Here is a 23,606-nt window from a genome sequence, read left to right on the forward strand (position 1 = left end):
GGTTAATGTGGACAACTTTGTAGAAGGTCTTGTAACAAACCAAATGAGCCATTGAAAGCAAGCCATTTATTTTAGCCATGAACTTTGATGAACTTTGTTCTGTTGCTTGATAACAATCAGAGCCTAGGAAACTTACAAATAACATTATTCTATCCTTGAATATTTTGTCCCTTGAGGTCAAAGGTTTTGACCGGAGACGCCTGGGTGGGTCAGATGGTTAAGCGTCTGCCTTCGGCTCAGGTCCTGATCCCAGGGTCCTGGGATTGAGTCCCACATCGGGCTCCCTGCTCAGTGGGGAGCCTGCTTCTCCCTCTGCCTGCCGCTCCCCCTGCTTGTGTGTTCTCTCTCTCTCTGACAAATAAATAAATAAAATCTTTAAAAAAATGGTTTTGACCACCCACACTTATACAGTTGTATAAAGGCACCAAATAATTCAAGGGGGAAATGAACATCTTTTCAACAATTGCTGCTAGAACAATTGGAAGTCCCCATGAGGCAAATGAAAAAAAAAAAACAAAAAAACCTTCAACCCCTACCTCAATACTATATACAAAATTAATTTGAGACAGCGCATAGACCTAAATGGAAAAGCTTTAAACTATAAAAGTTTTAGAGGAAAATATCTCCAAGACTCTAAGTGGTCAAAGGTTTCTTAGTTCACAGAAAGTAATAATCATAAAAAACAAGTTGGTAAATTGAACTTCATCAAAATTAAAAACTTCTGCTCATGGAAAGACAATGTTAAAACATTAATGGGCAAGCCACAGACTGGAAGAAAATATGCACAACACATGTATCTGGCAAGGGAACTTCTATACCAAATATGTAAAGAACTCTTAAAATCAATAAAAACAAGACAAACAATCCAATTTTAAAATGGGCCAGAAGCTTGAATAGATACTTTGCAAAGGGAGATACACAATGACTAATGAGCACATGAAAAAGTGGTTAACATCATTTGTTATCAGGAAAATTCAACTTAAAAGCACAGTGAGACATTGCTATCCACCCATTTAACATGACTAAAATTTTAAGAAACTGACACCACCAAATGTTGGTGAGAATCCAGAGCAACCAGAACTCTTGGCTGCTGCTGGCAATGCAGAATTCACCTAATACAGAAAACAGAACTGTTCTGCAGTTTCTTTTATTTTTTTGTTTGGTTTTGTTTTGTTTTTTAATTTTATTATGTTAGTCACTATACAATATACATCATTAGTTTTTGATGTGGTGATCCACGATCCATTGTTTTTGTATAACACCCAGTGCTGCAGTTTCTTTTAAAGTCAAACATATCTCTACCCCGTGTTATAGCAATTCCACTCTTATTTGTTTATGCAAGAGAAATGAAAACATGTTCACAAATTGTGTCTGCCAATTTCCTTTCTCCGTATCTTTCCCCATGCCATTCTCTTCTGGAGTTCCTTTTTTCCTATTCCCATCCCTCTGACTTCTGCATGTACAAATACTGTGCATCCTTAACATCCTGGTCTCAGGGGCTGGTCCTCAATGTGGCCCATGATCCAGAGTTGATCAGAGGAACTGAATTATATGAACCAAATTCCCAAGAGACTGTTTGATCAACCAGGATGACAGTGTATCCATTTGCCATGAGAAATCTAATTTCAAGCCACAATGTTAGGCTTTCTCCTAACATTAGTGGTAAGGAAAAGATCGCTCTGGGAAACCAGATCACTTGAACTGACAGGGGTTCCATGGGAAAGTGAGGAAGTGCAAAAAAACCATGAGCAGGTGGAGCATTTTGGATGTGCCGGGGAATGCTAGTGGACTGTTACCCTTTTGTGCACCTGGAATCTATAATCTGTTTCTGACCAGTCTGAGAGGATGCTCTCAGCTATCCTAGTTAAGAGTTTACAGGTAGGTAGGGGAATGAAGGCAGGGAAACAGCCTCTTCCTCTCTGAAATGATGGTGGAAGAGTCCTTTCTTTTGTGACAAACAGTATAGTAGAATTGAGGGATTTGGGAAATTGATGAACGATCTTTAGCTCCGTGCCCAGCTCAGACACCTTCTTTGGAATCCCTCTTTTATATTAGATAAGGACCTGTGTCACCTTCATCTACGCATTTTTACTCTTTTAAGACTATATTATAATGTTTGCATATGTCAGGCTGTAACCTATGACATTAGAATTATGTCTTACACATCTTTTTCTCCCCAGTCCCAGCATAGTCCTTGGCATACAGTTGGTACTCAGCAAATGTAGGTGGCATTAGCTAAAAGTCTGATGTTTTCAGAATTTGGCTGAAATTTGAAACATCATCACACTATCTCAGAATGTTACTTTTTAATTATAATTTTAGAGTGAAGAGAACTGTAGAGGTCACTTCATCACAGCCCAGCTCAGAGGGGAAGGTATTTGCTAGAAGTCACCCTGCCTGGTGCCCATTTGTGGCCCTCCTGGTCTCCTGGCTTTCAGGTGCCTTCTCTCTTACACTTCTCTCCTGGGGTGAGTTTCAGGGAAGTAGAATCCATCAAGACTCCACCATATCCCACCTCAGAGACAGCCCTGATGAAAGCCTTCATGTCTCACTGAAAGAACATTTTCTTTAATTTGTGCCTATTCCTTCTTGCAGACCCTTCCCCAGATCATGCTACCCTGATCTTAGCGTGGAGATGTGGGGAGAGAGGGGAAGAGCCTGCCTGCCCGCCTGGAAATCTCCAGGCCTGAGGCCACTGGCCACCCCACGTGGGGAGAAGGCTCCCACCACCGCGAGCACCGCGGGCGCCAACCCTCAGGGCCAGGTGTTGACCCCGCTGTTATGGCAGTGAAGACCGAGACCCTTCTTAAGGAATACTTCACAAAATTATTATAATTACTGTGCAAACCTTGTAACCTGACCAGCGCACAGTCATCTGTACTCTTCTACAGCAAATATTTCTGAAACTCCATTTAGTGTGTGTGTGTGTGTGTGTGTGTGTGTGTGTGTGTGTCTCCTCTGCCCTCATTCAATCCCAGGCAAATGTGTATCCCTCTGAATGCCCTCCTGACAGCGTGGGAAACCGCTGATGGCGCTCCCTCTGTCACTCCCCTCTTCACGCTACTTGTGTATCTCATCAGAAATTCTAGCAAGTCGTTATTTTTCAGTAGTTTGGGGAATGGGGCAAGAGAGAGTGCTAAGCTTGGCTGTGGCCAGGAGAAATATTTAGAAGAGCATTTACCTTCCATTCGATCTAAACCAGACATTCTCAAACTTGCTGCTCATTGGAACCACCCCTGGGAACTTTAAAAACTAATGATGCCTGGATGTCAGCCCAGAGGTCTGATTTAATTGATCTGGGTTGCTGCCTGGGCATCTGGGTTTTTGTTTTTGTTTTTAACTCCCCAGATTATTCCCAGGTTGAAAACTACTGAAAAAAATTCCTCATTCCTCTTCCTACTCTGAAAAAGTTGAGCTCTCAGCCCAGGTCGGTGATCCAGGGGATCTAGCACCTGTCTCTACGGCGGGCCCGCTCTGCAAGGTCCTGGAAAATCCGCGCGCGCGACGACGCTAAACACGTGGCGGCGGGGCGGGCGGGGCGGGTGGGGCAGGCGGGCGGTGCCGCGCGTGGCTCCGCCCCTGCACGCCTATCGGCGCGCGGTGCGGGCCCTGACGTCACTCTTGTCAGGGCCGCGGCACATGGGCGGCCGGATGCGCTGAGCCCGGCGCTGCGGGGCCGCGGAGCGCGGGGGAACAGCGGCCGCCGGCGCGGGGAGGGGGGTGGGGTGGGACGGCGCCCAGCCTCGGGTGCTGGCGCGTGGGGGCCGGGCCGGCGCGGTGCCTTACGCCCTTCTGCAGCCATCTGCATATTTTTTCTTTCTTTTTCGCAATTTTGAACATTTTGCAGGACGAGGGGTTCGAGGCAGGTGAGAGCATCCTGCACGTCGCCGAGGAGCCCGCGGGCACTTGGCGCGCTCTCCGGGGACCATCTGCACTGGGAACCCGAAAGTTTTTTGTTTTTATTTTCTTATGCAGATGTATTTATAAAGATATAAGTAATTTTTTTCTTGTCCCCACCGCCTTGAAAGCGAGTACTTTTGGCAAAGGACGGAGGAAAAAGCTCAGCAACATTTTGGGGGGCGGTTGGGCTTTTTTTTTCTAAGAAAAAAATTTGAGTGCATCGCGATGGAGAAAATGTCCCGACCGCTCCCCTTGAATCCCACCTTTATTCCGCCTCCCTACGGCGTGCTCAGGTCCTTGTTGGAGAATCCGCTGAAGCTCCCCCTTCATCACGAAGACGGTGAGCGCTGCCTTCCTGGCTGCCCCGCTCTGGGAAGGAACGACGCTCCTGGGGTCCCCTTCCTTGGCTGGGCAACCCTGCTGGAGCATCCATCCCCTCCCTCCCTGTCCCCTGGCACCCTGTCCCTGCTTTGTTGAAATTTGAAGAGCTCACCCATCACCCCCCCAAAAGAGGTGGGGGGAATCCCCTCACTGAGCAACGTTTAAAATAGTGCTGGGACCGACCCAGGTTCTCTGGGTCCCGGTCCTGCGGCGCAGGTGGGAGTCATAACTTGACAGGTCAGTGTTCCCTAGATTGAGGCTTCCCCGCACGCAGAGTGAAACCGCCTGCGCGAGGGCAGAGCTTCCCGGGCTGGGGAGGAGAAACCAGAGGGCCTGGTTCTGTTGGGGGGGGGGGGGGGGGGGGCGGCGGGGGGCCCGGGGGGTGGGGGGGGGCCGCTGGTTTGGGTGTTAGTTGGCATCCGGAACTCTGGGGGGGTGAGCGGGGCCTCATGCTCTCCCTGCCAGGGGTAATTCAAAAAAGCGGGGTGGGGGCTGGGGCTGGCGGGGGGAGTGGTCTCTGGGCGGGAAGCTGTGCACGCCTCCAGCTCTGACACTTTCCCCGTGCACTTTTCCTGGTGGGAGGGGAGAGCGGAGTAGGCTCACGTGTAACCGCGCAGGAGCCTCCTCTGGCTTGATCCCTTTCTTGGTAAGTCCCAAACCTCCCCCAGGCAACCTTGGCTGGAGCGGGAGAGGAGGGGTCGGGCGAGGAGGCGCCGAACCGAGCTGGTGCCGCCAGGGTTTTGTCATTTGGGCTGATGCCGTTTCATGCCTTCGATGTCACAGTAGCCAATGCGGACCGTGCGGCTTAGAGTGTAAAAGTCTTGAAAGATCATTTGGCTACAAATAGCTTGGGAGTACTCTCATCTTCTCTCCTAGCAGGGGGACAACCTGTTGCATTGCAAGAGTTGAGGGGTTTGGTTCGCCTTCTGCAAAGTATAGCTTCCCTTTTAACTCTCCTTTAAGGAGTAGCACTTGGGAGGGAGGTGCTGCCTGCAGTCTTTTGCATCTGTGGGTGTTTTAAGTCAAATTCTCAGGAGATGAGACTAGAGGATTAGAATGGATGGCAGCGGAGGCTGTGTTTCTCTGAGGAAGAAACTCAGAAGCCAGATTCCCTAATCCCAGATTCCACCCGCGCCTGAGTACTAGAATGGGCAAAATCCAGAGCAGGGTTTAAAGACGACCTGGGGTGAGCGGTACTTCCAGGTAGGACATAGCTGCATACCTCCGTCGAGGGTATGTAATCACCTTTCCCATAGCTGTGCTTTTGACAGATTGCATACATGTGTAATTTTTGTGAATTGGATCATACTTAAGCCTTTGGGGAAGAGGAGGGAAAAAAAAATTAAAAAAAAAAAGAAACCCTCCTTTTGTAAAATACAAGGTGCCTCAGCGGCTTTCTAAACAAACATATGTGGGCTCAGGAAGTTCTCAGTTTTTCTCCTCCGCCAGCGTGAGGCATTGGTCAAGTTCCTTCAGGTTTTAGGGCCTCTTATGTCTTCATTATAAATGGGGTTAATAGCTATTTGCAGGTCAATATGAGATTTTTGGAGATAATATATGGAAAGTATCAGGTATATAGTAAGTGCTCAAAGCATGGTTTCAAAGGAGGGTGGAGAGTCCCTGCTTTACCAAAATTAGAATCCCCAGCTCACTGGCTAAGTCTGAATGACCTCATGTTGTTACTGTAATGAATTTCCTGGAGGAGAAATCATGCCTGGTTATTGGCTGTTTTTTTAAAAATCACAGCAATTGTATGTAACTGCAGGTGTTACTTTCTCACTGTAGATGTAAATTATTTGTCTCCTCAAATCATGTACTTGAAAACTGCATTCCCTTGTTTATATCCTAGATCAGCCAGTAGCCCTGTCCCAAGGACTGGGGCTTTCTTTCCAAAGTAAATAGGAAGATGTTGAAAAACAGGCAGAGATCCATGTCCTGTCTGAACTTTTAACTCTAGATCCACAAAAGCCAGCAGCCAGAGAAGAACCCTGGTGTTTGTGAGAACATTTTGAATGAGGTGTTTTGTAGCAGAGGCCAGGAGGGGTGATTAAAAAAGTGACACTTTTTTTTTCTTTTTTAAAGTCCAACTTTCCCCCTTTTCTGCAGCATTTAGTAAAGATAAAGACAAGGAAAAGAAGCTGGATGATGAGAGTAATAGCCCGACGGTCCCCCAGTCGGCGTTCTTGGGACCCACCTTATGGGACAAAACCCTTCCTTATGACGGAGATACTTTCCAGTTGGAATACATGGACCTGGAGGAGTTTTTGTCGGAAAATGGCATTCCCCCCAGCCCGTCCCAGCATGACCACAGCCCTCACCCTCCTGGGCTGCAGCCGGCTTCCTCTGCGGCCCCCTCCGTCATGGACCTCAGCAGTCGGGCCTCTGCACCCATTCACCCTGGCATCCCGTCCCCGAACTGCATGCAGAGCCCCATCAGACCAGGTAAATTCTGAAAAGATTCTCCTTTCAGATGGGGAAGAGGGTGAAAGGGAGGGACAGGGCGGGGTGGGGGGGGGGCACAAATATCTTCACAATCAGGGAGAAGGGCTGGCTCTGAAAGAGGAAGCTTGTATTTCACTCACGGCCCTGATCGTCCCACATCAGTGAGCATCCATATGTCTGGGAGAGTCAGCTAATTGCAGATTCTATGGACCCACCCCTAGAAATTCTGATTTTTCAGGGCTAGGGTAAGGGCCCAGGAATATGCATTTTGAACCCCGGGGGATACTGATGCAGCTGATCCAAGGACTGCAGTTTAAGAAACACCAGCCTACAGTGAATGGTTTGGAGACTGTAGGCACCCATCCCCTCTCCTGCCCCTTGCCCCCCTTCCCCAAATACATAGATATAGGATCTTGCTGAAAGATGTGAGTAGACTCTCTCCAAGGCTGTGTGTGGTTCACCTACATTCATTTTCTCTCACCTGAAGGGGAAAAAAAATATGAGTTAGGGGTATGGGGCTGATCACTTTTTCATCCTTTTCCTCTTGCATTCTCCTTGATTGAGAAATTGAATCTAAAACCACCTCTCACTGTTAAGCATGGTTTAGCCTTTTCAGGGCCAGAACTGCATTATTCCTATAAACCAAATTGTTCTTCCAGTATCTTTTTTTTTTTTCATTTTCATCTGTTCATCACACTTAATCCATGTATGTCAAAGCCTGCAAGGTCGGCCGTAAGCGGTGTTGAAATACTACGTAGAAACATCACCCAAAATGTCCAGGACTTCAAAACCCACTGCTCAGTGCTCAGATATATACACAGGTTGAGGTGGCTCAGCCCTGGCTTTTATGCCGTTAACACTCTGGTGCAAAATGAACAGGAAGAAAGCACATTTCACGTGCACAGGTAACCAGGAACAAAGATTCAGCCAGATAAATTGTCAGGAAGGTCACTGAGCTGAGGGCCTTTGCTGCAGGGGACACAGAAAGCAGGACAATGGAGGACTTGTGCTGGAGATCATTCCTGAACTCCGTGTCCTTGCCTCGTGAAGAATTTCTTTGACATGCAGAGTGAGATTAAAATGGAAGGAAATGATTCAAAGGAGGAAGAGAACACCCCTGCCTTGAAATATTAGTACTGGAGGTCAGGTCTTTCTGTGCTGGCCCCCTTCTCCAAAACCTACTTTGAGTGATAACTCAAGGCCACTGGCTGGAATAGAATTAAGTCTTAACCTCTGCCCACCCCAGGAGGCTGCAGAAGCTGGGGAATATACTCCTTGGTGTGACCCCAAGCCCTTATTCCTTGGAATGGACAGTGCCATGGTTTTGTTTCTTCCCAGGAACAGATGATCAGTGAAATAACCATTGAAACCAGGGAGAAGGGGCTGGAGCCCCAGTGAGAAGGTGCCCTCGTATCTCAGTCACTCTGCTCTGCAGAATGAGACTTAACCACCTTGTAGCTTTAGGAAGTGATGTAACCTCTCAGAGCTTCAGTTTACCTTTGTATAGAAAGGTATAGTTTTTATGGGATTGGGTTAATGTGAACGTTATATGTAATATATATATAAAGGGTCCAATGACTGGCAGTAGATGTTCTGGTAATGAGAGCAGTTGTCATTGTTGTACCTGTGTCAGCTTTTATCATTGATTTCAATCCTGTCTTCTGAAATACCTTCTTAAAATACTTAGGAACAGTATATAACCCTCCCCCCTTCTGGAAAGAAGTATCAAGAGATTTTGGCCAATAGTTACTGGATGGGTGTGTTCCAGCCTTAACACGGATACTCAGTTGACGGGTATTTCTCCATTCCCTGGCAAATACAAGATGTGTGCCTGGTTAGAAATATGTATTTTTTCCCAAAAGGCATGTAAATATTGAGTCCCCACATCTTTGTTCCTACTGAGAATCAAGAATCAGGGTTTGAGATTTGGAGGCTTCCTTAGAAGCCATTTGTCAGAGCTTGTTAGAATAAGTACTAATCAATGACTTTCAAAAACTTGGGGTGCCCCAATGTTTATAGCAGCAATGTCCACAATAGCCAAACTGTGGAAAGAGCCCAGATGTCCATTGACAGATGAGTGGATAAAGAAGATGTGGTATGTATATACAATGGAATACTACTCAGGCATCAAAAAAATGAGATCTTGCCATTTGTAATGATGTGGATGGAACTAGAGGGTGTTATGCTAAGCAAAATAAGTCAATCAGAGAAAGACAATTATCATATGATCTCACTCGTATGTGGAATTTAAGAAACAGAACAGAGGATCATAGGGGAACAGAGGGAAAAATAAAACAAGACGAAATCAGAGAGGGAGATAAACCAACAGAGACTCTTAATCATAGGAAATAAACTGAGGGTTGCTGGAGGGGAGGGGGTGGGGGGATGGGGCGACTGGGTAATGGGCATTAAGGAGGGCACATGATGTAATGGGCACTGGGTAGTATATAAGACTGATGAATCACTGACCTCTACTTCTGAAACTAATAATATATATTAATTAATTGAATTTAAAAAATACAAAAATGTAGCAATATTAAATATAATATTTGGGAGGAAAAAAATAAAGCTGCCCAAGAATAAAAAAATAAAAAACAAAACAAAACCAAAAAAACTTGGGGTGCCCCAATCAGATTTGTAATCTGTGACAAAGAACTCCTGAGTTTCAGCAGAAATCATTTTGTTAGGTACTAGGATCAAAGGGGGCACTGGAATCTAGAAATAAGCTCTTCATTTAAGTGTCTTTTTTTGGTAATGGAAACATACTTCAAAATAATCTTTGAATTGAAAACTCACTAATCCTAACAAGAAGGGAGGGGGGGAAGCTAAAGGTCTTCTTCAAATGCCAAGTACAGAGACAATAACACTCTGCCATAACAACTCCTACCATGTTGGTCATTACAAAGTTTATAATGCAAAATAAATGTCTAAGGGATGTGGACATGATGGACAGATGGTATGTCCCAAACAAAGCTGAAAAGGAAGAAGGTTCTTGATCGTTCCATGCAATCCCAGTCGTGACCAGAACAGAAATACCAAGTTAACCTTGAGGAAAAGAAGTCTTCAGAAGGGAAGAGCACATGTGTAGCCTTGAGCATTCTGGGAGCTGTATCATTTCAGTCTAGATCAAGATTTCTCAACCTTGGCACTGTTGAGGTTTCACAAAAGTCTTCGCTGTGGGCCACTGTCCTGTGCCTTGTAGGATGTTCAGCAGCATCCCTGGCTCCTAGCCCTTAGAAGCCAGTCACCCCCCCCACCACACCTCCCACCCTGTGACAAGTAAAAATGTCTCCTGTCACTGCCAACTGTCCCCGGGGTGGGGGTGGGGGGGCAAAATCACCCCTGTTGAGAACTACTGATAGAGACTTTCAATTTGGACAGCAAAATCTGGGCATAACTCAGGATCCTGTCACATGCACATGGATGCTTTTTGTCTCCTGTAATTCTTTCTGGCAAAACTTTTGAGAAGGTCAGGTGACATTAGGTTGCCAAGAAGAAATATCATGCTAATAAGAGCATGGTTATATGCTGTTAGTTGATAAAAGTCTGATGTCCAGCGAATCGGGAGATAATTGCAAAGCAATTCTATTAAACATTTGTTTTCCTGTATTTACTCAGCATGCATCTTTTGAGTTATGCTCAGTAGCCTGGTGTCATTAGTGCCACCTGTCAGGCTGAAAGGAAATTAAGCCATAAGCTGACAACTAATGCATTTCTAGGTCTACCCCAAGTGTGTCTTGGAACGATAAGGTGAGCGTTCTTACAAATTCTCTTAACCACTTACCATGATGGCCCCCCAACCCCCTTTCCTGTTTTATGCCCCCCATCCTTATTCCTCTGTCTAGCTGTCTAATCAAAGAATAAATCAAATATCCGAAGAAATACAGTTTTCCTTGAAGAAGTAACTCAGGGATCCTTTGAAACCTCCCATGGCTATGGGGTGATGGCTCAGCTTTCTGGGCTGACATCTTGATGACGGTGGTTGCTGGATGCTGTAGCCACCTGCACCGTCTTCTCTGGTGTCCAAGGTACCGCATTCCTGGTGGTCTCAGGTCCGCGGAGATGGAGGGAGTCATCCTGACCGCTTCGATGTTTGCCTTTCAGTTGCTATCAGAGATGGTACCCGGGAGTGCTCTCCTGGAGGTATGCGCTGGGTGCTGGAAAAATAAGAATCTGTTTGCCCAGAGAATTGAGCGATTGCTTTAAGGACAGCAGTCCCTTTAGGGAAAGTCATCTGTAGCAGACAAAGGCAGAGTTATTTTTAAATCACATGCTTGTAAAGCCAGATTTGAAATCGTTTCCTCTGGTGGTTTTTCTTTGAATAGCTTGGGGGTGTCCTACCACAGTTAGACCCATATTCAGCTGAGAATTAAGAAGGCTGTCTTTCTAGTTGTGAGCACAGAGACCGGGTCATGATGAAGCCTGGTTACGGAGTGAAGTGAAAACCCTTCCATGCGGCAGGCGGTGTGTGGGAAGAGGAGGGCATAAGTGGGTGGCAAAAGAAGAGTGAGGAGGTGGGGGAGAACCCGTGGTACCTTTGCAAGATGGCATTTGTGTTCTGTTTCTGCTGACCTTCCTTCCTGACACGGTTTTGGCGTGGAAGGAACATGCTGGCTGTGGGATCTGAGTAATGACGGACAGGAGTTCTGTGCTGGTGGGTCTGGGCTCGTGGGAGGTCCTGCCCAGGCAACGGGATGCTCTTGCGTTTCTCCACATCATGAGGTGAAGCTTCAGTTTCTCCCTCCTCTTAAGGGCGTGCAGTTCTATATTTTCCCATCCAGCACATTGATATGTCTGCAGGTTGGGAGCATCGTGATTGATAGTTGCTGTGCACTGCGCCTCAAGTCGCTTGGAAGTGTTTTGCATTCATTGGGATCAAGGACATCATGAAGGGGAGAGAGTCAGCTTTCTTCTGGAGGCAGTCAGACATTTTTCTGTTTCTTGTTAGAGTGATTCTTCCCCACCATACCCTGTAGAGGACAGGCTTGTCCTTTTCTCTTAGCTTTGACCTGTTGTGACATTCCCAGGACAGGAGTTCCTAGTCTTCTGGCAAGAGGGATTTTCAGGTGGGTGTGGAAAGCGGGGCGGCGGTGAAGAGCTTAAGCTCTGGACCTGGGGGCTTGGGTTCCCGTCCTGGACCCGCATGGGCCTGCTGGGCAACTTTGTGTCGATTTCCATACCTCTTTAAGCCTCAGGTTACTCTCAATAGCAGGGAGATGACAAATAGCCCCCCTCCCGTGGGGTTTGGCAGCGTTCCGTGGGGTGGCACCTGACAGTTCGGCATGGTGTGTGGCACATGGATACTCCGGGCCTGGAGCTGCTGTTCTGATGTCAGCGGCATGGGGGTAGGGAAAGAACTAGACTGTATTCCCAACCCCCGTTTTCCATTTAGGGATTTGTTTCATCCAGTCCCTTTCTCTCTGCAAAAATAGGACATGCTTTTTTCTTTTTTTTTTCTCCCCTCCAGCATGCCCAATCCTTCTTCTGTGTAGCCTGCTTGACTTTGCTCCTTCATTCTGGGTTAGGACAAGTGACTTCCTAGTGTTAACCCAGCAGCGTCACTTCTGGGTTAGCAGCTCTTGTTCTGCCAGTGTGGAAAGAGCTACCGGCTTGGTGCCCAGCCCCCCTCCTACTCCCCACCCCCCCACCCCCTGGCTCTCGTGCGAGCCCTGCAACCCTGGCCGCCTGCCTGTGTGACCGTGTGCTTCAGGCACGTGGCAGTGCCCTGTTGAGCTTGCCCAACTCCGGGTGGTGTGTTGGCTTGCTTCCGTCCCCCACCCCAGCCCTTGCTTCTCTTCCCAGGCGAGCTACAGCAAGTGCCAGCAAGAAATTGTAATCCTGACCCTGGCATGAGAAAGCTGAGCCCTGTAGGGCCGTTCATATGCCAGGGAAACCTGCTCTGCCCAGCTCTGTAGCCAGACCCCAGACTCGGCCCTCTCTCCTGCGCCTGTCTGCCCAGAGGTCCTGTCTTCGCTGCACCACTGCGGCGGGCAGGATTCCTGGAGGCCGGCTCCTGCCAAGGGTCTTGGCAGAGTCTTTCCAGTTGAGCACTGTGCCTACCAGACTAGAAAAATAGCAAGATGAAGACAGAACTAGGTGGAGGAGAAAGAAAGGGGTGGGCAAGGTGGGAAGCAAAAAGCTTTGATAACATCCTAGTGTAGAAAGCCAGAGGATGAGAAGACAGCAGTGATTTATTAGGCTCCTCTGGAACCTCCCCTGCAACCGCACTGATCACTCTTCCCCGGGAGTCGAGTCATTTTTTATGTCTCAGCATTGAAAATGGAGGGAAGAGGGAAGTAGCAGGGGAAGTCACAGGATTAAAAAAACACTGGGAAGGAACACGTGAGGGAGGGACAGGGAGGGACAGGGTCTGCATTTGATTCCTTAATGGAGATGGTTGAGAATATCTTTCACTTAGTATATATTTGATACTCCTCCAGCAAATGTCTTGACCCAAAAGCCCCTAAACCATTGTTTTGGAATGAACCTAAATTTCCTGAAGACCTAGATGCTTGGTGCACCCCCCTGACCCCCACCCCTGTTCACAGCACCCATCAGAATGGCCCTATGTCTGAGGCAGCTCTGCATGGGCCATAGAGCAATGGCTTAGAGCTTAAGATCCAACAAACCAACCAACCTGGGTGTGAATCCTGACTCGTGCTTGCTCAGGATCTCAGGCAGGTCATTTACATGATCTGCTTCTGATTTCCCATTTGGAACCTTGGAAATAATCACTGGATCTGCCTCATGGGATTGGGGAAGGTCCCGTGAGCCGGTGCCTATCGAGTAGTTGGCACAGTGCCTGGTACACAATAAGAGCTCAATAACAGTTTGTAACTGCCTGTGAGTGGCGTCCTCATTACCATCTCTGATCTTTCTCCCGGGAGGACCTAGCATTGGTCTCCTGGTGAGTCTGCATACGCTGCCTTTCCTAGCCCATTAAGGCCTCTGGTCGAGGAATTTGGATTTCTCCTCTGCCCAGTCTTGCTTGCCCCTCTTAGCTTCTGAGTTTTAGGTAACCTGGGGTAGCTAACTGCAACCTGTCATCATTCCTCCTTGCTCGTGAGATTAAAAACTAAAACAAACAAAATGCAGTTCATAGAAGTTCCTGATTAGAAGGTTTCTCCCTGACATATTTGCTAGCAAATCAATCAATCGATGTTACCATTGAATTTTTAATAATAGGCATTAGTATTTCTACTTGAAGGCAATATAAGGACCTCAGGGGTAAAGAAGCCGTAAGGCATATCACAGTGCTGGAGGAGGAGAGAGGTCTAGTTCACCCTCCTGCTTATAAGCAAGACTTTGCATAAGCATTCCAGAGTAATAATTCATCTCTCCCCCAAATGGTCCTATAATGGATAAATCCTTACTCTTCCCGTACCTTTCTTTTCTCATCTACAAGGTAATATCTTTTTTCGGTTTCTGTGAGCTTTTTTTTTTTTTTTTAAGATTTTATTTATTTATTTGACAGAGAGCGACACAGTGAGAGAGGGAACACAAGCAGGGGGAGTGGGAGAGGGAGAAGCAGGCTTCCCGCTGAGCAAGGAGCCTGATGCGGGGCTCGATCCCAGGACCCTGGGATCATGACCTGAGCCGAAGGCAGACGCTTAATGACTGAGCCACCCAGGCACCCCTCTGTGAGCTTTCTAAAGGTAATGTACAAAGGGTCCAGCATGGCCCCTGGCCCACAGGGGGCCAGCCTTACCACGCATGAGTCAGTTCTCTTACTTTTCTCTTGTCAGTGATGTGAAGGTTAGGGAGTGACAGAGGAAGTTTTAGGAGCAGTGTGGCTTGTCCCCAGAAATAGCATCAGCTTTCACTTTGTGGTGTGCCCTGGGGAGGACAGACAAGGGTACAGCTTGGCTTCTGGTCTCAAAGAGATGGCAATTTAGTAGGGAAGATAGAACTTTGAGGTAAAAGGGTGAGCGACGGGACAGAGTAGCATGTCCTTGGTGCCAAATGATGGGGACAGAGAGGCCTCCAATAAATCTACTGAAAAGAGGAGGTGGAAGAGTGATCAAGAAAGTGAGTAAAATGCTTAAAGATAAATAAGGGAGCAGTGCAGACAATAGGAAACCGCCAGACCTCACAGGAAGCAGCCACTGCCCCAGGGTGGGGGGGAGGGGGGTACGAGAGCCCGAGGTGAGTCCTCTTGGAAGCGCTGGCCCCTGTGTTGGGTCTGGGAATGAGAGGCGGAGCGCCAGAATGGCAGAGTGGGAGAGACAGGAAGGCCCGCGGGGTGTTGAGGGAACAAGGTGTAGATCCAGTTCGGCTGGTGGCAGGAAATTCGTATGAAGGAGTCAGGGAGAGGAGTCTGGAGAGGCCGGTGCCAGGCAGGCTGGCAGCTTCATGAATGCCTGGCTGTGGAGCTTGAACTCTATCCAGTAGGCAGTGGGGAGCCACTGAAGGTTTGCGAGGAGGGAAGTAGCATGCGGCTGTTTCCACTTGGGTTCAAGGTTGGATCTGAAACATTTTTAGATACTTCACAATAGTTTCCTCTGGCAAACTGGGACTTCCTTATTATTATTATTTTGAAAATAAATACTCTCCCTTGAACATCAAACAGCTTTTGCAAACACAATGTTCTAATGATCTAGAGAAAGTAATTCAAAAACACAGGGTTTAGGTTTCACTTATAAAGCCCATCATTTTGGGCTTTATGATTTTAGCGATTGGGGGAAACACTCTTTGGCAAGGAAATAGTTGGAGGGATTTGAATGGTTCAGAATTTAAAAGTCCAAAAGCAGGCCTGGTCTCATAGGAGTAGAAAAATAGATTTTAATAAGCCCAACCCATTAACATTCATCACTTTTAAATGCCTCTATTTTATAAGCTTACTAGGTTTGCAAACAAGTGTATTGAACTGACTTCTGAGTGTGGTTTTGTTGTTGTTGTTCTGTGTGTGTATGTGTATGTGAGAAAAAGATAGAAGACCTGAATGCCTCAGTGGTACAAATCGTGCTTGATTATAAGGATTACCTGCAGCAGTAATATCCAACTAAAAATACTTAGCCAAGTTTCTGGCCAGCTGATTAATTTTACTCCTGAGAGACAAAGGAATCATTATAGTTTTGCATTCTTGAGTCCTGACCTTGTATTTGTGGCTTCCTTCTTCCCTGAAACCGGAATTAATTGCACATCATGCTTAGATACGGTGGATGTGGGGTGTGTGTGTGTGTGTGTGTGTGTTGCTTCGGAAATGCTGCTAGAGGAAAGGGGCTTTGTGTGTGTTGTGGGGACAGGGTCTGGGGAATGGGATGGGGACGCCAAATGGCACGTGCATGAGGTGACTTGCCCGCATCCCCCTGAAGTGTACTCTGGTATCAGACCAAGATGACAGAAAGCTGGAGGAGTTGCCCTCACCCAAACCAGTTAACTTAAAAATAGCATTCAATGTGTGCAGTTTCACCTCCAGCTATGTACAGTAGACAATTACGGGAGTGTTGGCAGAATTGAGGGTCTGTTGGGGGAAAACCATACAGTACTCATTTCTGTGAAATTGGCTTCTGGTGGATACACACTCCATGACTGAAGGTGGAAATTCCTAAAATGTTTGTTTTCTTTCTCTTCTGACTTTAACAAATATCCTTACTGCCTCAGCTCCCTACCCATCCAGCTCAGGATGGGAATCCAGTCTCACTTTATGTCCTGAAAAATCACACCATTCCACTGTCACACGAGGTTCCCGAAACTTTTGTTTTTAGAAGTATAATCTGGGATTTTTTTTTTTCATTAATGATTTTTGGAAGAATGCTTTGGAATTTGGGGTCTTATAATGAGAGATGGCTTGTGGCTAATAAAACCTCTTCCCCTCTCAAATCTTGCCTGGGAGACCACAGATTCCTAAAAACAATGAGCGCTTGCTACTGAAAGATGCTCCGGGGAGCTACAACACTAAATCATCTGTGACAAAATGTTCTCTTAGAAAGTGGGATTGCATAAATGGATCAGCAAAAATAAGTGCTTTGGCAGAAAACTCCTTGAGTGGGGAAGAGCAATGCTTTCTTTTCTAATTAGCTCTGGGTTTAACAGTCTGATTTGATGTCTTTGCTATGGAATCCAGGCCTGGACAGCAGAGCAGAGAAGGAAAGTCTCTTTGCTGCTCTGTAAGTGCTTCTGCTCTTAATGGAAAGAGTTAAGAAGCGAGGCTGTCCATTCATGCACGATAAATGCCTCTCGAATTGAATTGAATTGAATGGGAAAAGGGAAGGTTTGTTTGGGGAAGGATGCCACCGGGCCCTGACCAATGGAAATCCATGCTGTAAACCAGATGAACAAGATCATCTAGATATGCAGTAATCAGATTACCCAGATCAGAGATCTCAATACCCCAAGATATGAAGAGTACTTCTATTTTTTTTTTAAAGATTATTTATTTATTTATTTGACAGCGAGAGAGGGAACACAAGCAGGGGGAGCGGGAGAGGGAGAAGCAGGCTTCCCGCCGAGCAGAGAGCCGGATGTGGGGCTCGATCCCAGGACCCTGAGATCATGACCAGAGCTGAAGGCAGATGCTTAACAACGGAGCCACCCAGTACTTCTAAAGGAGAGTGGCAAACAGTTAAACTCCATCTGCCCTGAGGATTAAACAGAACACTCAGTTCACCTTAGAATGGATTCATTATGCTGTGGGTTTCATTAGTTAGTATCACTAAGGAGATTAGGGAGGCTTTTACTAGAGAAAAGTTTAAAAATAGGATGGGGATCTCAGATCCAGTCAAAATAATATTGCTTTTAAGAGACCAAAGGCCACTGAAAGATTTAGAGAGGAAAGAGTGATGATCTAGAATGTGTAAAGAGTGAAGTAAAATCCTTGTTGATAAACTTTCTGAGGATAAATTTATGAAACTGACTTCGTAAGAATTTCATAGATTTTATTTCATTACAGTTGATTTCTTTATATTAAGACACTTTCCCAGGGGAAGTAAGTGTCTTTTTTCCTGGTAGAATCTAGCATATATTTATTTCAAATGACCAGTAACCACCTGAATGATTTTTAAAATAATATCTACATCCGTGTCAAAAAATAAGTTATTTTTTAGCACTGTAAGTGAAATTTACTCAAACAGAACAGGCCATTTAGTAGCATTTAGTTACTAGATTCCTTACAAGTTTGAAGATGAATGAAATTTCACTACTCCTAAAACTAGGTGTGAAGAAGCAATTTGGATTTATTTAATTCTGTTTCTCTTCCTACCCTTCAGCTTTCCTGATAGTCATGTTACATTGATTCAGATTTTGTGATCATTTGACCTTTAATTGATGAAGCTGAAATTTACATCTTCTTTATGAAGAAAGATATCACCAAGCAGATTAATTATGCAAATATAATCTTAGGCACATTTAACTTATTTGAGTACAAACTTGTCTTTAAAGACCTTACCCGTGTGTGTATATAAATTGATGTTCACAATCACAGTGTGTATCAGTGAGTGGCAGGAGAATGTCTGTCCTTTGGACATTTGAGGCAGTATAGATTGGCGTTCCCACCAAATTGTTGCAGCTTCTCTCTGTCTGCCTCCCTCCCCCATCTGCTCCATCACACTTACCTTTTATATTCATAAACTTAAATTTTCCTATACAGTAAGTGTATGGAACCAAAAGAGCATTTTTGTTCATTTACCTACCATCTACGATGTCCTAGACCAATCCCCAAGGGTAGTGTTTTTGTTTTTTTTTTTTCTTCTTGAATTCGACTAATGAAATAATCATCTATTGGAGCAACTTCCTCTCATTCTTCCCCTTCTCTGCATCCAATAACATGGGGGTTAAACCTCTGGCCTGAACTTAGATCTCGGCTCTGTAATACTTCTGCCTTTGTTTTTTGCTCTGAACGTGGGGGAGATCATACCTGCTCCAGAGGATTCCTGGAGGAGTAAATGGGGTGGTACCTGCAAAGCACTTGAACAGTGCTCAGTACAGAAGTGGTAGCTTTCATCACTGGGATCTGTATTCTCCTCTTCCTCTGCCTCCATCGTCATCACGTGGACACTTAAGTAGGAGGGCGTCTCGTGCTACAGCACTGATGGCCTGGAAACGGCTCTCCCACCTTCTGTGTCCCCCTCGTTGGTAGGGAAGAAAGAGTAATGAGGAGGCAGAGCAGCTGAGCATCCTGTGTATCGACTTCTGTGGAAAGATCTACTCCACCTGGAAACCCTGGTTGTGGTCCTGTAACAGTGTAACCACCTGCTTTCTTGGGTGGCTCTGCTAGGAGATGTATGCTCCACAGGCCAGCCTGTGTCTTTCATCTCCGTCCCCCTACCAGCCTCTGACTCTGTGTTTGAAAGAGCGTGGGAGGGGGAAGGGAGAAATGGAACTTATATACATTTCTCTGGGGACTCTCAAGCCTTTCCAACATGCTATAAAATTTGTGAGTTGGGTTTCTTCTTTTTTCTCTTTGGTGACACCTTAGGGTCATGGGATGGAGAACTAGCAGCCCCCCTAGTTGTTGGTGATGGGCGGTTGGGTGGGGAGAGGTAGGACAGCAGGTCCCCAGTGGTAGCCAGCTCCCTGGCCTTCTGCTCCCCCTAGTGTAAACCTCTTAGACACTTTCTTCTTAACTCCCCCTACAAGGTGGAAAAGTGGCAGGGAGGTCTCCAGATAGGAAAAATGGACCCTTCTGTTGAAGTGGAATGGGAACGTGAGGAAATTGAGAAAACCAAAGTAGATTATTTGGAAGAAAAGTATGAAAATAGTTTTTTACACAAAGGAGATGACGAGAAGTTGATTAAGAATTGGGATTAACCTGATATGACTTTGTTTTTCAACCAGATTAGAGATGTGGAGTTCTTGGCATAGGTCTTGCTATAGTACTTTGTGTACTGTACATATGGGTGTGGCAGGATAAAGCTTTTCAAGGTACAATAGTCCTGTCTTAAGATTAACAAAGTACATCAAACTAGGCAAGATTTCCCCCTCTGGATTCCAGCTAGAGCTCCCTGAGCATATTTTTACATCTAATGAAATATCTCTGCTCTTTCATAAAGGAGTGGGCACAATGCTCCTAAGTTTAAATCAGCTAAATGCATATGAAATCATAGCAATACCCATTATGTGTTAAAGCCAGGATGGTGCTAAGCACTTAATGGAAGGGGTTGTAGGAAATCAGCTCATATTAGAAATGATGTTGGTTCCTGGAGTTTAGTCTGCTCCCAAGAGGATTGCATATTGTGGCTACGTCGCCGAAGTACGTTTTCTCTTTTCTTCATCAGCCCTTCCACTCTGATTACAGGCAGCTTAAAAATAAATTTGGGCATGTCTCGGTGGCCAAAAACCATGGAGATCAGGATGAAATCATCTTTGAGGCAGAAATAACAAGCTTTGATAAAGATATTCAAAGAAACACAGTCCTAATAGCACAAGCATGTCATGGTTGGACCCTCTAGGCACTAAACTAAATTGGATTTGGAGTTGAGGTCTCCTGAGAACCCATGATACCTTGGGCAGGTCACTTAAATTATGAGCCCCTTCCCCACCTTTCCTCACCTGGAACGTGGCGGCCAATCACAGGATGGTCATGGGGTTAAATTACATTAAATGGGCTAATCAGTGAGGGGACCTGAGATTGTGCCTGTTCACAGTTGTCACTCAGTTTTAATTCAGAGTGAGAATCCGGTATTTATTTATGTATTTATTTTTAAATATTTATTTGAGAGAGAGAGAAGGGAGAGCACAGAGGGAGAGAGAGAGGGAGAAGCAGACTCCCCACTGAGCAGAGAGCCTGACATGGGGCTGCATCCCAGGACCCTGAGATCGTGACCTGAGCCGAAGGCAGATGCTTAACCAACTGAGCCACCCAGGTGCCCCGAGAATCTGGTATTTAAAGATTACTTTCTAAAAGGTACTTGTAGTTCAGTGTTTGGACTCTCCCAGATTTCTGTGTTGTCAGGCTGAGTCTTTGCAAAGCCTCATGATGCTTCTTTAGGTACACTAAGATCTACTTTATAATCCCAGCTGTGCTATCACATGTCTTAAGGAAGTTGTCAACCTCTCTGGGGTTTTACTTCTTCATCTGTAAGATGAGAATAATCTACATCCTTCTAATTTACAAGTATGTCATAAATATAAGTTAGCCAATTAGAAAATTGACCAAAGTAAATTCAAATTAAAGTGTACATTGGGTTAGCATTCTTATTTCCATTTGGGTTTTAGGTGGCAAGAGGGGATGGGGTACCTGGGTGGCTCAGTCAGTTGAGCATCTGACTTTGGCTCAGGCCATGATCTCAGGGTCCCAGGATCAAGCCCCATGTCGGGTTTCCTGATCAGTGGGGAGTCTGCTTGTCCCTCTGCCCCTTCCCCCGCTCGTGCTATCTCTCTCTCTCTCAAATAAATAAATAAAATCTTAAAAAAGAGAAAACATGTAGCAGCAATTTGGAGGTAGGCCATTTACAAAGAGCACTGAATTTGGAGTCAGCCAAGTTGAGGTTCTAGAGCTAGTTTGCCAGGATTGGGTTATGTGTCCCTGGTCACTGAATCTCTCAAGGACTCCATTTTCTTATCTGTAAAACACGGCTGCTATTTTTAGCTCTGTGACTCTGTTCTAAGGCTACTATGAGCTGGAAGACTAACATTCAAATTTTGGTGCAAAAAATGCAGAGCCTCTTGGAGTGATGGTATTGCTCCCAAGCAAGGAGATGGATTAAGAATCTGACCTTCTGCCACTCATAAAGAATGGAGTTTAAACGCTAAAGCTGAAAAGCAAAAGACATTTGACACCTTTGGAAAAAATAACAGCATTGGGGCGCCTGGGTGGCTCAGTCGTTAAGCATCTGCCTTCGGCTCAGGTCATGATCTCAGGGTCCTGGGATCGAGCCCCGTGTCGGGCTCCCTATTCCGCGGGAAGCCTGCTTCTCGCTCTCCCACTCCCCCTGCTTGTGTTCCCTCTCTGTGTCTCTCTCTGTCAAATAAATAAATAAAATCTTAAAAAAAAAAAAAAAAACAGCATTAAAAGCTAGTTTCTTCCTTAAAAATGGCCTTTGTTCTGAATGGGGACTCCTGGCTTCTCTGTGGTAGTCACCATTCCTGAGTAACCCTGAAAGCGGGTTATCTGGCTGGAATTACTGCTCCAGGAGCTGGATTTTTTAGCAGTGGTTTATTAGCCAAAAAAATTATTTTTTTTTGGGGGGGGGGGGAGAAAAGGAAAACCCCAAGGCCCACAGCTCGCTCTTTTGATGGCAACTTCTCTAGGAGGGCAGTGGCCCTCTCTGCTTCCGGCTTGCTCCCCTGCATGTCTGGATTCAGGTTTGTGGCCGCCCACCCCCCACCCCTCACCATGGCAGCAGGCTGCAGCTCCCAGCTGGCTGCAGTGCACTGCTAGGTGCCTGGAACGTCATGTTGGAAGACTGAAGCCTGGGCCGGGCTCAGTGGAAAGAGTCCTGTGATGAATTAAGGATGTCTGCCATGGGCATAGGTGGGACAGTATTTGTGCCAGGTATCTGCTGCCCTGACAGCAGGTTGGAAAGATCCTTCAGTACTTGTCCCTCCTTTGGGCAGAAGATCAAGGACTCGGGCCAGTGCGGTTTCTGGTGTTCTGGAAAGGTGTTATTCCGAGCCCCTGGCACATACTATTTTGTGCTCTGCGGGAGGCTGCTTCTGGGGAGCTTGATAGAACGGAAGAAGGGAAGTCTCTTGATTCTGCACCGTGATCACAGGGCAGGAGTTGCAAGGTGGAGAGAAGTTGTAAAAGCAACAATCCCCATCAGGTTCCAGTGGACACTGCAGTGGAGGTCAGGCTTGGGTGGGTGCTCACTGCTTCAGCAAAGGCTTGGGTGGGTGCTCACTGCTTCAGCAAAGGCCACCACAAACCACCGAGACTGGCAGGTGTGGCCAGCAGTCATGGCTGCAGATTCCCTGGAAAACCTGGACCTTGGATGAACGGGAGGCTGGGCCCCTCAGTGCCCCCACACTGTGATTCTTGTGCCGCCACCTTCTTGAAGAAGGCATTGGAGAATTTACCAGTCTGCTTGGGCTTGGGATGACCTTCCGTTATCCATGCTGATGGAACCGATATTCTAAAGTTTGTTTCTCTTCCGTTTTAGAATGAGCTTTATGTGTCTGTGCTGTGGATCTGCTTTCCTGGTGATGTTTGAACCTGTGATGCTGCTCACAGCTCTCCCAGTATGCCTCCCATAGCCAGCCAGATGTCTCCTAGCTTGAGATCCATGCACTGTGCCAGTGGAATAATAGTGGTCACATTTTATTGAGAACTTACAATGTGCTCCCTGGGATCAAGGTTACTGTGTGGCAAGGGGTGGGTCCGGGAGTGTGTGAGGCAGGGGGGTGGTGGCCCTGAGGTTAAACATTGTCTGCGGAGAATCTAGAGAGCGGACCAAGAGAGTTCGCAGAGAGTGGACCTGGCTTCCTCTGCTACTGTGGTTTCTTGCTGTTTCCAATGACTGCACTTGAGTTCTGCATACGATTAACTTTCAATTATCCTGAGGCCGATTAACTGGTTTGCAGATTAACCAAGGTGAAGGCTCACCTGGGCCTGGGAGGTGCTCATCAACTTCGCTGCTTCATAATTAGCTGGTTATGGCTGATTGCCTGCCCGTGGTCAAGGAGCCTGGGGGGCTGGGCTGCTGCAGGGGAGGAGAGCAGAGGCGCAGTGTCTTCTAGGACTTTCTACTCCCTTCAACCAGAGGAACCCACTGGCCCATAAAGTCCTGCCATCTCCAACGTCGTCCCTGAGAGGTTCAGAAGCTCCCTGGGGTCTTGACACTCACCCCTGGTACCTCCAGCCCCCACACACTCTCCACATTGGGAAGATCAAGTTGGCCAGAGGGCATAGTGAATTGGAAAATCCCGGAGATTGTGATCTGCTGTGTTAAAAGGAGGCTCAGTGAGCAGGGGTGGCTAATCCCCCCTTTTCCTCCTCAGCCTGT

General features: G+C 46.5%; 1 protein-coding gene across 2 annotated transcripts in view; it reads left to right on the forward strand.

Annotated features, from left to right (window-relative positions):
* The first annotated feature begins 3,732 nt into the window (after positions 1-3,732).
* HLF (HLF transcription factor, PAR bZIP family member) overlaps positions 3,733-23,606 on the forward strand; it is a 53,966-nt gene continuing 34,092 nt past the window's right edge. For both annotated transcript variants that reach the window (XM_032429169.1, XM_032429170.1), the window contains exons 1-2: positions 3,733-4,240; positions 6,388-6,723. In XM_032429169.1, coding sequence (XP_032285060.1) covers positions 4,126-4,240; positions 6,388-6,723 — 451 coding nt within the window. In that variant the 5' untranslated portion in view covers positions 3,733-4,125. The remainder of the gene's footprint in view (positions 4,241-6,387; positions 6,724-23,606) is intronic.

The sequence above is a fragment of the Phoca vitulina genome, unplaced genomic scaffold (genome assembly GCF_004348235.1).
Source record: "Phoca vitulina isolate PV1807 unplaced genomic scaffold, GSC_HSeal_1.0 scaffold40, whole genome shotgun sequence".
In the NCBI taxonomy this organism is placed as follows: Eukaryota; Metazoa; Chordata; class Mammalia; order Carnivora; family Phocidae; genus Phoca; species Phoca vitulina.